Consider the following 17,221-nt stretch of genomic DNA (forward strand, 5'->3'; position numbering starts at 1 on the left):
GCAAGCACTGATGGATGCAGTCATGGGCTATGTTTGCAGTGTAACATTCTTGCTCATGTTCATGTCTCCTGCACTTTTTAAGGTATAATGAGAACTGCACATGTGCGTAGAGTGAATCTGTAATAGATGTGAGGAGAAGAGATAACTGCTCTACTGACTTTTGTACACTTTCTTTTTTTTCCCTTTCTATTTGTGAGTTGAATGATTATTAGTATGCTTTTTCTCACTCAATCCCCATGTATGCGGATGAGCGTGGCGTTTAAGTCATTTTATTAAACCCGGGGAAAATACGCCATCTCTCGTCTCTCGCGCATATTTTCCTCCGACACCACTTCTGTCAGGTCCATTAAGTCAAGAACACAGACAATAAAAATAATTAAAGAATTTTTATTGAATAGATTGCAAACAAGCTGATGTTCCTGAATTGAAATTTGGCGGTATGGCTCTGTTCAGGGAGTCCTCTGACCTTTCATGAGCACCATGAAATAGCAGAGAGGACAGCAGCAGCAGCATTAGGGAACGCTCACACAGTTTAGGACTGTGAGAGCTAAAATATCCCCCCTGTGAACAGAGCAGGCAACATGACATAAAGCAAATGCCACATTATGCATAAGGAGGAGCTGGGGAGGTGGCGGGCAGCAGAAGCGAGCAGCAAGCATGTATGAGCAAACTGAATGTGCTTTAAATAGGGCGCCTTGTTTGAGCTTGGCCATTGAGCAGCGAGGGGAGTTAACGAGCTAATGCAGCTCAGCTGGAGCAGATCAGCTGACGGGACAGTGTTGTTAGCAAACAGCATTAGCAGCGTCTTGACTACCTGGCCTGCCAGAACTGACGCTGACGCTCAATTTATTGTTCTTCTCTCTGCGCAACAACATCTCAACTTTGTGTTACAAACCAATCTGCGAGAGATGCCACGTACAGGCGGGGAGGAGCTGAAAATGGAGACGTGAAGTGATAAAGAATGCAAACACAAAGCAAGAGTCACTACATGAATCAGAAAGTACAATAAAGTCACTTTCTGATTCCCGTAGTGACTCTCACGCTGCGTTTGCATACTTTATCACAGCTGAAGTGAAATAATTTTAATATTTGTCAAATACACAGACGTTTCAGATATGTTTCCTTTTAATACTTTGTACTGCTAAATACAGCGTCTGTTTGTACAAGAATAAAGTTGAACATAAGCCTATACTATTTAAATAAAATGTAGTGGGGTCTGAGTTTTTTTTTAATCAGTTTTATTTTGATAAACATGACACAATATAACATCGCGATTACATGAAAAGAGATTTTACTGTTATAAAAAACAGATTTGTGAACATAAGTGGAACTGAAGGTATTCGAATAAACACAAAACACACTTGATCGTTGTCATGCGGTGGATTCAGCCAATCGTGGAATAGTTGTGTCGTCATCAGAGCTCATGCAGCCGCTCTGGAGAAGCTGCACAGAATGAATCAGTTGGCTGCTCACGAATCGCTCTCGCGGTACTTTGATGGCATACGTCACAGTCACGTGGCGTCTGCACTGTATTAAGTCGGACACAATTTCTAACCGGCATGCACTGCTTTAAGTCAGCCACCGATCGGTCTGCGCAGCGCTGTATGAAGTCGAACAAGCTTTAAATGTTTTTCAACCATTTTTCAACAGACTTGCTGAAATCAAAGTGAAAACGCCTCACTGATTGAGTAACACCCACTAGTGTTCTGCAGAGATACATGCCTGAATGATCTTGTGCTCAACTACAAATCACTGTTAGTTCAATGTCACTGTCTCCAACCATGTGTGCTGTTGGCTTTCATCAAAATGTCAATGCTGATCCAAAATGATGGTTTGGATCAAAACTAAACATTGTATCAATGTCACCATGCTATCTGGGTACAATCCTTTACATTAAAACTTTGAACTAATATCAACAAAGAATGCTTCAGTCCTTGTGAAGCTTAAGATGTTAACCTTGAAGTGTCTGTGCCAGACACTCAGAACTTGGTCAATCCGTTTTTGTCTCTGGACGAACCGGAGTCTCAGAACGGTGTATCTGTTATGTCTCACCTGATGGTAGACTCAGAACTTGGTTGATTTGTTTCTGTCTCACCTTCGCAAGCCTGAGAATCTGATCTTGTATCTGTTGTCCCTGTAACAGGCCATATACTCAGAATGTTGTAGTGTATCTGTTAATGTCTCTCCTCATACAGGACTGAGACCCAAAATGTGGTTGATCTGTTACGGTCTCACCCTTGTAGGCTAGGACTCAGAAAGGTGTCTGCTGGAAGGGTACCTTTATCCCTTTCCAATGAGGAGATGATTGCTATTTGGCCCTTCTCTATTCCAGTGCTGTGATTGGCTGCTGGCATCAGACACACAATGATGAACTTCTTTGCTTAAAGCGCACAGTAAGAAGTCTTTAAACTGTCTTTAAAGTTTTACCGATGCATTTCTCACTTTCCAAACCACCACCAGAATACTTTTTTGGCAATATTCTAAACCAGTGGTTCTCAAACCTTTTAGAGTGACGTACCTCCTGAGGCATTTAACATCCTTCTGCATACCACCTCTCTTCCACTTAGACTGTAGTCACACCTTTTCCATTAAGGGACTGTAAGGGGATTTACAGTCAAAGACCCAGAACCAAATATGATGAATGAAGACCCGGAGTCAGAATTATAATAAATTGAAGAAAAGTTTTACTGAAGATAGTTTGCGGTTTCATCAGCAGAAGTCAGCTTCAAGACTCACAAGGAGTTTGTAGGAGGTCTCGCTTACAGTTACAAAGATCACAGCAGTTATACTCTTCATTAAGGTCTAAGCTACGTCCTTGCTTCAGGTTGAATGATCCTCATTGGCTAAGAAATAGATAAACATAGTAATTTTCCACACATATACAGATAGACTGAAGCATATCTCCATCGATTAGGCCAGGGGTTCCCAAACTTTTCCATGCCAAGGCCCCCCAAATACCACTAGGTTCTGGCCAAGGCCCCCCTTTTGCAGGATGTGTTATTGAACCCATCGACAATACTACGGCACATGTAGAAATAAATAAATAAAACATCTAGGTGAACATCAGATTATGTGATGGTGTTTGATACCAGCCAATCAGAAAGATTATAGAGATTACAATTTTCAAGGCAGATTCCGATTTTTCATTGAGTTTGACCTGCTGATACAGATTTTAGCCGATTCTGATTTCATTTTTTCTAACCACTTTACAGCACACACAAATATTTATTTTCTATCTATATCTATATCTATATCTATCTATCTATCTATCTATCTATCTATCTATATATATATATATATATATATATATATATATATATATATATATAGTAAAACACCACTTTTACCCAAACTGATTAATAAAAACAAGTTTAAATGGATACCTTTTCTATAAATATTTTTGTCTTCATTTTCTTTTCTGACATAGCCTACTCCAGTTCTTGTTAAAACACACTATACATGCAAATTATGTGCAGTTTAGGTACTTTTTGTGTGAAATCATATTTATTTTGTCCATCAAAAGTGTGCTATATAATAAAAGTGGGGATATTTAATTTAATTTAATTTAATCAATCAATAATACTATTGATCAGCCTTACCAAACGTGGACGTTTTTTCCACTAGAAACGTGTTATTTTGATTTAATACTGTGAAGCTTAGGGATGGGAATTGATAAGAATTTAACGATTCCGATTCCATTATCGATATTGCTTATCGATCCGATTCCTTATCGATTCTCTTATCGATTCTTATTGGGTGAGGGAATAAGTACAAATTTGTTTGTATTAACTCGCTTTAATATCTGATCAGAAGACACAGCACAGAGTATACACAAATTATGTGTAGCAACCTCAGAACAAACCTAAAAGTAGGTGAGCTACTTCTCAAAGTAAAGTCCAGGGACCTATACTGCCGTGCAAAGGCAAAAGACCTTAACTTCAATTTTGGTCAAAATTAGTTATTGCCATTTTTGGAACAATGGACATCAGTTTTATCATGTGGAAAAATATCTTGAGTTAATTTTGTTCTTTTCTGCTAAAAATAAGATGTTGTTTTTGTCATAACTTCCAAAAGCAGAGGGAAAGCAAAGGCAGAAGCCCTTAACATCAGTTACGGTCTTTTAGCTTTGTTCCGCTGCACTCTAGAATGCTGGAATCAAGTTACAGTTGGAGTTAAGGCACTCTGCCTTTGTTTTACCAACGTTAAATTTTTGCCGCGCTGAAGTTACGGTGTAATGTAATACCTATATGTATATTATAGGTACATATTACATATAGGTACATATATTACTGCATATTCAATGCCTATATGTAATTGAGTGGGTTGGGGACGCCTCACGATAAGTAAGGGGAGGAGAAAACATTACCACGCAAACAAACAAACCCAGCAGATATAACTTAGATTGCAGCTTACCTTTTTTTTAACATGGTCAAACTCAAAATCCATGGAAAACGACATCCACTGAGAAGACAATCCATTGTTTAAATCCATCATGTGCCGGCTGGCTAACCTAATCTATCAAAGTGCAAGTTGTAAGGAGGTTGACATTTTAAGTGTCGCTGTATAGGCTATTAGTAGGCAGACGTCCGGTTAAACAGTTAAAATTAGGGTGACCCAAACGTCCTGTTTTCCCAGGACATGTCATGGTTTCACGTCTTGTCCTGGCCGTCGTGGCTGTTTTTTAAAAAAAAAATTATAAAGTGATGAAAATGTCCTGGTTTTTGGGCCGTTAAGCATATACTTTAAATTTACTGGCGCTTATCTTTGCACACACAACATATGAAACCGGCTAATCAGCGCGTTCCTCAATCCGCAACGGCAAGCAGAGAGCACGTCAGAAAACAGAGGCCTCTGTGTGTGTGTGTGTGTGTGTGTGTGTGTGTGTGTGTGTCAAATCAAATCTTTCAAATGTAAGAAATATTTGTGAAAGGTTACTTTAACTTCTTCTTTAGTGTTTTTTTACTTAAATTAAGAACACCGATAAAGTTTTAAAACGATCCAGTACAGTAGCCTTCTCATTATTTTTTATTTTATAATATTCTATTGATGTAATATTAAGCCTTCTAAACAGAACTCACTAAATGTTATTTTAAGACTATCATTGTTATCATAGAAATGTTTTTATAGAGTGATAAAAGTCAAAATGGTCAATAAATTAGAAGTTAAGGTACTTTGCCTTTGTATGAGCCATTATTGTTTTGCAGATAATGCAAAGGCAGAATGCAGTAACTTCCGAATAAGGGTCAAAGGTCAAGTTTGAGTTCAATTTTTTTTTTTATGTAGATAAATATATTCATTATGACAACTACTTGGCAAATTTTCAGTGTCCTACCTATCATACAATTGGCTGGACAACAAAAAAACTTTAAAGTCATTTTTCTCAGTTTCACACTCTGGTGAGTTAAGGTCTTTTGCCTTTGTAGGGCAGTATAGCCTAGGGCAGTGTTTCTCAACCAGTATGCCATGGCACACTAGTGTGTGCCTTGAAAGATTATCAAGAAGAGTGCCTTAGGATTAGGAAATTGACAATTTTCACATTCATTTGTCCGGACAAAAAAATAAATAAAACTGCCATTTATGTGCCATAAAAACTAAAAACACAGACTGAAAACAGTTTAGGAAGAGCTTGTGTCTTTTGCAATATTAACAGTGCTCATTTGGATTAGGCTATTGAGTTACTAAAACAATCTTTGTCAAATAATACACAGGTTTTCTTCACATTTTGAACGTTTTTGTTTCCATTTGTTTAATTTCAAGATCTGATGTGACTTATCCATTGTTGTTTTTATAGCTACAAAGCTGGGAGCACTAAATGATATTCAGTCACATTATACACGCTTTTAACATTAAATAAAGCACAAAAATAGTACCTGATATTATCATAGCCACACTTTGAGATTGTTGTTCCAGCGCGACGTCGCAGTAAAATAGGATTCGTTTCAAATAGAATCGTCGCGTGTCGCGGCTGGTTAAACTTTGATTAACATGGAAAATTATACTTTTTATCGCGTGTCGCGCCGTCGCGTCGCATGTAGTTAGGACGCGGTCAGAGCGCTTCTGCCTCGATGCCATGTTTGCTCATAGTGTTTGCTACGTTCTGAACCAAAACAACGCAGCACGTGTGTGACGTCGTGTCACATTTGAACGAGCGGAACCGATAAGCGGAATCGTTAAGCAGGCATACTAACGGTTCCAAGGAATCGATTCACTGGGCACCGGTTCTGAAGAAGAACCGGTTCTCGGTTCCCATCCCTAGTGAAGCTGCTTTGATACAATCTGTATTGTGAAAAGCGCTATACAAATATACTTGACTTTAAAAGAGTGTGAGCAGCGCAGCAAAAATAGACTCAGCGCCGAAACCCTCCGCTTCACTACTGCTCATGCGACGCTCCTGCTTGACGCTCACGCGCTGCTCCTGCTCGCGGTGTGAATGCACTCACTGAACATGCACGCCGAAAAAAAAACGCGCTGCTTACACACCGCTCGCGGTCTGAAACGGCCGTAATTCACAAGGTTTCCTACATGTGCGTTCTGTGTGCATGTGTGATGCTGATGTTGCGCGATGTTATTCATGCGGCGCCAGAGTGCATTTGAATCGGCATGTCACACTGAAAATCACGTGAAAATCAGCTTGTCACTAGCCGATCAATCAGTTCATCTCTAAAAGATTAGCATTAAAAGTATAATGTTCAGATAGGCTATGCAACAAATTATTATAATGTTATTTCATAACAATACTCATATTAGCAAATATTTATTTTTTAACGTTTTGTAACTATTTTTCCGCTTTTTTTTTTTCAACTTGCTGCGGCCCCCACTTTGAAAACCCCTGGATTAGGCAACTGACACTCGGACCCTGAAGTTAGGCACGTCTTGACCTTCCAGGTCGCATATTTTGGTTGCTGGGCGCCAGCCTGTCTCGAACAACAACTCAGTCAATCTCCAATAATGCCAGTGGTTCCTTAACCTGTAACCAAAAAGACTAACACACACACTGACACACAGCTTCTTCAAGGTTGGATTTGGCCAGGCTCTAACTATAAACAGGAGAGTATTCTCAAAACATCAAGATAATACGTTCTTTCTCTCAAGGAGAGGACACTTTAATATAACACAGTAAAGTAAAGCTTTAACTGAGAAATGGTCCCTTAAACTATTGATTTCAATGACCCTTATGACCATAGCTGTCAGGGTACCCCAGAAAAACAGATGTATGTATGAATGTACGGTGATAGATCTGCGTGATGACCATGCAATGTGTACCGGGCCGCCATGCCCATCTTGGGACTCGAGTATGAAGCCAGTGCGGAGGATGCCTTTTACCTGAGGAGCCTCTGAAATTGCTTCAGTGGAACCACTGTCTTCCCCCTGAATGTCTTCAGACAGTTCAGCCCGACTGTACGCATTCGTTCATGAGACACGCTGCCATGTGTACTGAGTCCAACTCCATCCTGAGCTTGTTCTTTTCCCAGTTTACCTGAAACCCTAATCGGCTTAGTTGTCTGAGCACCAGGTTCCTGTGTGCACGCAGTATATCTCAAGAGTGAGCTAGAATCAACCAGTCTTCGAAATAATTGAGAATGTGGATACCAACTTCCTTCAATTGGACAAAGGCAGCCTCTGCGACTTTCATGAAGACACAAGGTGACGGGGACAGTCCGAAAGGGAGGGCCTTGTACTGATATGCCTGACCCTCCAAAGCAAACCAAAGAAACGCTGTGGTAGTATTGAGACATCGAAGTATGTATTCTTCAGGTCTATTGCTGTGAACCAATGTAGAAGGATTGGTCTCGCCTTTTTTCAGTACGGCTCTACTGCATCCATCGCCAAGAGGACTGCAATTTCTGCACTCAGGACAGGGGCATCTTTCTCTGCCAAAGAGGTAAATAGGATGCAACTGAACCTGGGTGGGTGCCTGGCGAACTGAATCACATAGCCAAGTTTGACTGTCATGATGAGCTAGTGCGATGGATTGGGAAGTGCCAATCATATAGCTAGACTCCTGATGAGTGGTACATATGGGACAATCATTACTGACGTACCTGCGGTAGGGCGGCAAAGCGTAGCAATGGTTGCCAAGTCAGAAGGCTTAGTATCCTGAATTTGTGACTCTGGGTGCATATAGACACCTACCTTGCTCCTTGTATCCCCACTGCAACTGGCCTGAGATGGGAGAGGAATCTGTGCATGTCATACTGGCCAGAGCGAGAATTTGTGTGAGTCATGGTTGAACATGAAAGGCGAGATACTCGTGTCTAGAAAGTTCGAACTGTGTAACCAAGATAATGAGAAAATTGCTCTTTTTCTGAAAATGTGGTGGCTGTCGCCACTCGGGCGGGTGGTAAGATGGAAATTCGTGTCGCTTTTTTTCCCTGGCCCTCCAACGGGGGAAGGAGTGGCCTGCACACCGCTCCCTGGAACAGAGCAGTCCCTGCCTTTCCTAGGTTGCCCATCTCAGGGACGCTTCAAGGCCTTCTTCAGGTTCTTGGCTGTCACCTGATGAGCGGGCGGTGCAACTTTCCTGCGGGAGGCTCGACGCTGTGGCAGGGCTGTGGACTCGGGCTGCAGCGGAGCTGGTGTGGCAGGCGAGCTGCCCTCGGCGACAAGTAGATGGGGTGCGTGCCGTCGACAGACTAAAGGTGGTGCTAGAGTCATGCTGGGGCAAGATGTGTTTGATGGCTGCCAAGAACTGCAGGGCAAAGCCCTCGACAGTGTCGCTGTAGAGGCCACCCTATGAGATGGGACCGTCAAGAAAGAGAACTTTGTCAGAGTCCCTCATCTCAGCAATGTTTAGCCAGAAATGGCATTCCTGGACCACCATGGTAGACATCGCCTGGCTGAGAGGCAGCACTATGACTTTAGTTACTCTGAGAGTGAAATCAGTCACCAAGTGCAGTTCCTGTATCAATCCCGACTCAGAACTACCCTCGTGTAGCTCTTTGAGTTCCTTGGCCTGATGGACTTGCAGAGAGACAGAGATTGTGGCCGTCAGAGGCCAATAAAGTCTCTCCAGAAACCAGAAACACCAGAGGAAAGACATCTTTAAAAAGACACTCTCTGTCAGCATTTTGCTCTTTTAGAGGATAACTGCTCTTTTGCTGAAGCACTCAGGGGAAGCTCTCACTAAACTTATCTATGCGCTTATCTTATCTTATCTTATCTTATCTAACTTATCTAAGAATTCCCAGCAAACAAAGATGAATGGAATGAGCTTGTTAAGTAGACACACTGGGCTCACTGCCTCCCTTATACCAATATGTCTCGGGGAGTGGTGCATGCAAATTCATTGGCCTTTTCTGAAGTTTCAGAGATGTTTGGGGCTCCCAAGTGTGACCCCTAATATCATCACATCTACACAACGTCAAAGTGACTGACAGATAGGGAACTACATTTGTTTCCACCTTTAGACCATTTCCAGACTTAGACTTTCTCTTTCCTTGCCTGTTGCAGAAAGGCTTGTTCACGCCTTTATTATGTCTAGGCTTGACTATTGCAATGCACTTTATTCTGGTCTCTCTGATAAATACGTCAAAAAAACTGCAATATATTCAGAAATTCACAAAAGCATTGCAAGCCTGTGAAAAGTGATTTGCAAGTGGAAACAAAACATTTTTTTCATGCATGTGAATTGTTTTTTGTGCACGTGAATTAGGTTTCATGCATGTGAAATTGGCTATGCATGTGTACATTGTCTTTTGCATCCGATATTATTGAGACCATTCTGCTTCTATACTAAAGACTTCTTTTTTTTTTGGGCTTGTTTGTTTGTATTCTTTGTAATCTTGTTTTTCAAATCTTTTTTACTGTTTTCATTATTATTGTTGTAGCACTTTGGGTTTGAGAAAAGCGCAATATAAATAAAATGTATTATTATTATTATTATTATTATTATTATTTTTAATTAAAAAATAATTGCTCATGTTACATGTGTGTAGCATCTTTGTTTGGATCATGATTAAAATGAAGTGGTTGCCTCTAATTTCACCTGACTAGTACTTGTTCACACTTTCCCATGTGTTGGTGATATGATTAGTGAAATTATGTTAGTTGGTCATTTTGTGCCAGGGCCAATAAACAGTTAATTTTGGGATTTTGTTGTAAAGTTAACTTATGTTGGCCAATGAAACTTTCTGTAATTATTTAAAATGCATCTGATCTGCACAATTACCTAGAATGTATGTCATTACCAATACTTTTGGCCACGGCTGAATGATCAACCTGATAATTCATATTTATATTTATTCATATTTATATAACTCTAAATCTAAATCTCGGGAAAACTGCAAAGTATTTTCTGTGGATTAGTGAAAGTCTGTTTATAATTCAAGTTGAATGTGTTACCTGTTTTTGAGTTTTACTGTGTTGTTGTTATTGTTGTGTACAGTTATTATTATTATTATTATTTTAGAAATGTTGTTAGCATTATTAATGAATTGTCTGCAGAGATGACTACCCAGAACCCCCGCGTGTCACGTTAGGTCAAGGCAAGTTGATCTCTGGTCTGGATGAAGGTTTGCAGGGCATGTGTGTGTTAGAGAGGAGAGAGATCACTGTGCCACCCCACCTCGCACATGGCACCAATGGAGGTCAGTAACCATACTATTAAAATAAATAATTATAATAAATATATAATATAAATATTATAATATAATTATATTTTTAAAATAAATTCAATGCAGATTGTGCAAAGTGATGTTTCAATGTAATTGCACCACAAACATAGTGAGACATAGTGAATCTCTTTACTAGGTTTCCGAACGCTGTTCCAAAAGGTTATCACCAAAAATATGCTACTTTCGGAAATATATATTTATTGCAGGAAGTGTTCAAGGAAGCGTTACATTTATATCCTTTACTTAGAATCCCAAACACAGAATGCATTGCAAGCTCAGTAAAACAAGGGTCAAGAAAAATATTGACTATTGACATTCCCATCAAATTCCATTTAAAAACGGAATATTCAGGTTATATTCCGGTACTGAGACTCAAACCTGCAATGTTTGGGTTACAAGTACAACTCTCTAACCATTAGGCTACAACTGCCCCATTTGCTGACAGTATTTCTGCCCTGTGGGGATTTCGGCTGAGACAGGCACGTGTTGGTCCGGACAAACAACACAGCGATGGTTGCATACATAAACTACCAGGGCGGCTTACATTAATGTCGCGACTCGCCCATCATCTCCTCCTCTGGAATCGGTCCAGTCACATCCCAGGAAAGCTCAATCGCGCAGTGGACGCACTGTCACGGCGAATGACGCTTCAAGGTGTGTGGAGACTCCACCCCCAGGGGGTCCAGCTGATCTGGAGTCAATTCTGCGAAGCACAGATAGATCTGTTCGCTTTCCAGGAATCCTCCCATTGTCCTCTGTGGTATTCCCTGATCAAGGCCCACCTTAAGCATGGACGCACTGGCAAACAGCTAGCCTCGGGGTCTACGTAAATATGCCTTTACCCCAGAAAGCCTGCTTGCACAGGTGTTGTGCAAGCTCACCCGCACCTACGCCTCTGGCATCTCCACGTCTGGCCTGTGGACGGGATGTGGAAGACTTGAGTAGGCTATCACCAGTGGTGATTGACACCATCACTCAGGCTAGAGCCCCCTCTCGAAAGTGGAGTCTGTTCGCTAACTGGTGTGCTTCAGTGTTTATATCCGAACTATAAACTTATATCCCAGAACTACTGTGATAATTAAAATTATTCTAACACAGAAATAATGATACTGTGTGGTTGAAAAGATTGTTTGTTAAGCTGTTTCATACTTGTACATACGTAACTGCTCTCTCTGGGTCAACAGCAGCGCCAATGCAGATTTGAATGTTCCACTGTGATCGTACTTGTCAAAGGTTTAATAGACATAGCTGAATCGTTGCGTGCATGGTGAGTACATAAAGACAATTGTCAATGGATCACTGATTTCACAGTCATCATGGAAACAGACGCTATTAAGAAACATGCCATACTTCATTTTTTCTTCTTCTTCTGTTTAATGGCGATTGGTGAGTTATGCATGTCACCACCTCCTGGGCTGTTGTGCAATCATTTTTAATTATAAAAATTATCTTATCTTTTTTTCTCTCTCTTTCACTTTTTTCATGCTATAATTTGCTGATATTGTGTATTTGATGCTAAGTAAATAAATACATTTAAAAAAGTTTACTTGCAAATGGAGTTAGACGTGTGTCAATTGCTCCCCTTAAGTGTAATATTTGTTTATTTTCAGACTACCCTACATTTTTATTTTATTCTAATTTGATCAGAAATATATCAGAGCATTTTTATGTCTTTGCCATGACTTCTAAATAGTCGAAGCAACATAAGAAGGATCCTAAACCTGATGCTTTAGGAGACAATGGCACTGAACTTAATATGGTTTTTAAGTGAAGAAATAAACCAAACTTTGCCTTATATCGGGGCCTTCAATCACGATCAGTCTCTTGTACATCAAGTGCAATAAGTTGATGAATGCAGTTCACTTAATGGCCACCGGTTTCGCTAATAGACTCTTTTAAAGCTGCCATTTCATCAGTGGAAGTTAAGATATATCTGATTCAATCCACTGTCTCTGACCATAGTCACAAGATTACCTCACTTAAAACCAACACTAATGTAACAAGAGTCTACTTGTTCTGGAGAAGACATGTGTGGCCTTGTCGGAAAGCAGGCCAGCTGACAGTCTTGCCTGGGCCCGGGACGAGATAATCTTAGATGGGCCCCCCTGCGCCCAGATCTCTCCTTTTCCCTTGCTCTTCCTCTCCTCTGCATTAACTATGTTAACAAATACAACTTTTGATTTCAATAATGTAGGCTATTAATAGCCTAAATATTAAAAGTAATATTAACAATGCTGTAGAAATGCAGTTTATTAATAGTATGTTAACTAATGTAGTTAACTATAGTTTAAAGGTGCTCTAAGTGTTGGGTGACGTCACTTCTTGTTGACGTTTGAAGTATTGTCAAACAAAATGGAGGCTAGCTGGACCCTCCCTCCTCCTCATCCGCGCACTAACCCCCCAAACCCCACCCCAGATCCTTCTTGTCGGTTATTGGCTGGAGCAGTTTGTTATGTTTCGTGGTGCAGGTTAGCCCAGTTTGTTTTTCTTGCGGTTTGTGAAGCCTGAGCTGTCTACAGACACCGCGTTTTTTTCACAGTGTGTTCAGGGGACAGGCAGCTAGCGGATGGTGAGGAGATGTTTGCTGCAGGGTTCGAATTACGGGGGAGCTAAGGGGAGCTCGGCTCCCCTGAAAATGACCTGGGCTCCCCTGAAAGCCTACTTTGAGACATTTAGGGGGAGCTCTAAAACACTGTCCATTTTTTGTGTCACATATAGATTTTGATTTTCTGTACATTAAGGTTCCTGAAATAAATGATGATATTAAAAATGTGTCAATGTTGTGTGTTTATTCGCTCATTACATTACTATTTCCGAACATCTATTTTGTTTTGGTTTTTTTTCTATTTCCGAACATCTGTCTCCACTAATAAATGCAATGCTGCTAGTGACAGCACCAGCACCGAGGATAGCGAGACTTGGGCGCCAGAAACCACCGCTGCGACCTGCAGCGGACCAGGCGATCATGCAACACCTTTCAACTGGACAACAAAGCAATGGAGTGAGTGGAGAATCAGGAATACATGGCTCTACTCCAAAAATCAGAAGTTAGGATGTACAGTATGCATGGAGGCAAAAAGCCTGTTGCTCGCCGAAAGAGCAACGGGAGTACATCTGTCAGAGGAATGGATGAATGGAGAGGTCAGCAGCGAGTCACAGAATAACCTGCGGAAAAAGATTTACAAGCATCGGGACAGTTTGGCACACAAAAGAGCGGTTGAGATTTCGGAGATGAAGGAAAAGGATGTGCTCCCAAACAAGGTGCTTGAAGTAAATGCTAATTTAATGCAAGAAACAGCTACGTCTTTCAGATCTGCTTATATGGTGGCCAAGGAAAAAATGGCCTACAGAAAGCTCCCTGCTGTAATGTCCCTTCAAAAACTTAATGGTGCAAACGTGGGAAATGTGCACAAATCAGAGCATGCTTGTGCTGAAATAATCTGACATATCGCCAGTGAAATGAGAGCTAAATTTGTTTCAAAAGTAAAAGAACTGGGATCACGAATCAGTATCACGATAGATGAGAGCACAGTTCATGGCCTGGCTTATATGATCATTTATGTGCGGTGTGACATGACAGGAACGGGGGAAGTGGATAATGTTTTTTTAGATATCGTTGAGCTTTCAGAAGGCACGGATGCCGAATCGATATACAAAAGTTTGAGGAAAAGCTTGAGACAAGCGGGACTGGATGATGAGTTTCTGGGAAAAAATCTCATCTGCATTGCAACGGATGGAGCAGCGGTACTGACGGGCAGAGTCGGCGGACTCGTCACTAAACTCAAACAAGATTTCCCCAAAGTTCAGTCAATACACTGTCTAGCTCACCGACTTGAGTTAGCTGTCAAAGACTCACTTAAGGAAGTAGCTGGATGTAACCAATTTGAGTTTTTTATCTCAAAACTTTACGCCCTCTATAACCAGTCATCAAAAAACGCCCGTTTGCTCCAGGAGGCAGCTACAGGTTTGAACATGCAAATCCTAAAAATAGGTCAAATCTTTACAATTCGTTGGGTGGCTAGTAGTTTTCGCACTGTGAAGGCAGTATGGAACGATTATCCTGCACTGGCGCACCAATTCAGAACAGCCATGGAAGACACATCTCGCTGCGACACAGAGAGGCAGAAATTCAGGGGCCGGCACAAACTCCTTACAAGCACAGGTTTTTTGGCTGATTTGGCATGTATGAAGGATGTCCTGCGAGAACTACAAAATCTGTCGCTAAAACTGCAACGCAAACAAACATCTTTAGTTGATGCAAGTTGCCACATTCAGCAGACCATTGACGTCTTGACAGCCATGAAAGCAAGTGGAGGAAAATCCACACAAAAAGCCAAACAACGCATATCGACTGGCCTGTTCAAAGATGTTGAGCTTTCAGAGAGCAGGCCGAAGATAAACCGTCTTCAGTTCAATCAGTCTATTATCAACAGCCTAAAGAAGAGACTGCCCGAACCGGACCTTGTCCAGATGCTGAAACCGCTGGATAAACGCTTTTGGCCACAGCAACATAGCGCCGTATCCTATATGTGTCATGGCTCGAAAGGAACAGTCAAGGATTCAATAGCAAGTGAATACTGGTGTTTATTAACACAAAAGTATAGCGGTAGTGCAGGTTCAGAAGACAGAATAGCAGAATAACAGGCTCGGCAACGCAGGACTCAGTGGGCAGACAGCAAACGGACGATCCGCAAACGATTCTCATAACAGGAGGATGAATCACTGACCAGGAACACAGGAACTGGAGCGAGGAGAAAAGACCGTGAGCAGAGCCCGTGAACCTCCACAACCATCTGACAAAGACAAGACGAGGTGACAAACAATATATAGGACATTCTCATTCAGAACAGCTGGCGCTGATCAGCTCATCAGCGATAACGAGCCGTGCTGATGAGCCGCGCCCATTCATACAACACGCACTCACATAGCGAGGGCGAGTCAATGAATCCATGAATCGTGACAGTACCCCCCCCCCCCCCCTCCTAGGAACGCCGCCTGGCGTTCCCAGACACCCTTACCTGTCGATTGTAATCATCGATAAGGGAGTGATCCAGGATGTCCCTAGCAGGAACCCGACTTCTCTCCTCCGGACGTAACCTTCCCAGTCCACCAAGTACTGGAAACCGCGTCCCCTCCGTCTTGAGTCCAGTATACGATTAACCGAATATGTAGGTTCCCCATCTACGAGTCGCGGCGGGGGGGGAACCGGGGCCGGCGGATTAATGTGAGAACGAAAAACGGGCTTTATTTTAGACACATGAAAGACGGGATGAATTCTCCTGTACGCTGGAGGAAGGTTGAGGCGGACTGCCACCGGACTAATGATTTTGGTGACAGTAAACGGGCCAATGAATTTGGGAGCAAGTTTACTAGAAACGGAGCGGAGAGGAATGTTCCTGGTTGAAAGCCACACCTTTTGACCAACGACGTATACGGGAGGCTTAGACCGGTGGCAATCGGCTTTAGCCTTGGTGCGCGCCCCTACCTGGAGTAGAGTCTCACGGGCTCTAGTCCATGTGCGGTGACACCTCTGGACGAAGGCGTGAGCGGAGGGGACCGCGACTTCAGATTCCAGACTGGGAAAAATTGGTGGCTGGTAACCTACACTACATTCAAACGGAGATAGGCCCATGGACTGCACTGGCAACGTATTGTGTGCGTACTCCACCATTGAAAGTTGCTGACTCCAGGAGGAAGGATTCTTGGAGACCAAACATCGTAACACCCTTTCCAAATCTTGGTTGGCTCTCTCGGTTTGACCATTGCTCTGGGGGTGAAACCCTGAGGACAGACTGACAGTCGCTCCCAGTAACTTACAAAACTCTCGCCAAAATTTGGACACAAACTGGGGTCCTCTGTCAGAAACCACATCTATCGGGAGGCCATGTAAGCGAAAGACGTGATCAACAACGGTCAACGCTGTCTCCTTGGTTGAGGGTAATTTGGGCAAGGGAATAAAATGAGCCGCCTTCGAGAACCGGTCCACCACGGTCAAAACGACCGTATTGCCCTGAGAGGGTGGGAGGGCGGTGATAAAATCTAGCGCTATGTGGGACCAGGGTCTCGAAGGGACAGGCAGCGGTTGGAGTAACCCATCTGGGGGTCGATTGGAAGTCTTACCAGTGGCACAAACCGAGCAAGCCAAAACAAAACTGTGAATGTCACGAGCCATCAGTGGCCACCAGAATCGTTGCTTGACTAAAAAACTAGTGTGATTAACTCCTGGATGGCAAGCCACGTTGGAACAATGACCCCACTGAATAACGTCGGACCGTAATCCCTCCGGCACAAACAAACGATTCGGTGGGCAACCGGGCGGAGGCGTTACCCCTTCTAAGGCCGACTTGACCTTCGACTCGGGTTTGATGTTCTTGGAACCCGGGCGGTACGAGAGAGAAAAATCTAAACGACCGAAAAAAAGTGCCCACCGAGCCTGCCTGGAGTTCAATCTTTTGGCGGTTCTGATATATTCCAGGTTCTTGTGATCGGTCCAGACGATAAAAGGTACCCCCGACCCTTCTAACCAATGACGCCATTCTTCCAACGCTAACTTTACTGCCAACAGCTCTCTGTTACCAATGTCGTAGTTACGTTCAGCAGGCGATAAG

General features: G+C 42.4%; 1 protein-coding gene across 2 annotated transcripts in view; it reads left to right on the forward strand.

The window, feature by feature from the left end:
- Nucleotides 1-17,221, forward strand: part of fkbp10a (FKBP prolyl isomerase 10a) — a 315,758-nt gene that overhangs the window by 238,850 nt on the left and 59,687 nt on the right. For both annotated transcript variants that reach the window (XM_084131485.1, XM_084131484.1), the window contains exon 8: nucleotides 10,444-10,586. In XM_084131485.1, the coding sequence (XP_083987611.1) occupies nucleotides 10,444-10,586 (143 nt within the window). The remainder of the gene's footprint in view (nucleotides 1-10,443; nucleotides 10,587-17,221) is intronic.

Source organism: Abramis brama, assembly GCF_963993115.1.
Source record: "Abramis brama genome assembly, chromosome: 12".
NCBI classification, from domain to species: domain Eukaryota; kingdom Metazoa; phylum Chordata; class Actinopteri; order Cypriniformes; family Leuciscidae; genus Abramis; species Abramis brama.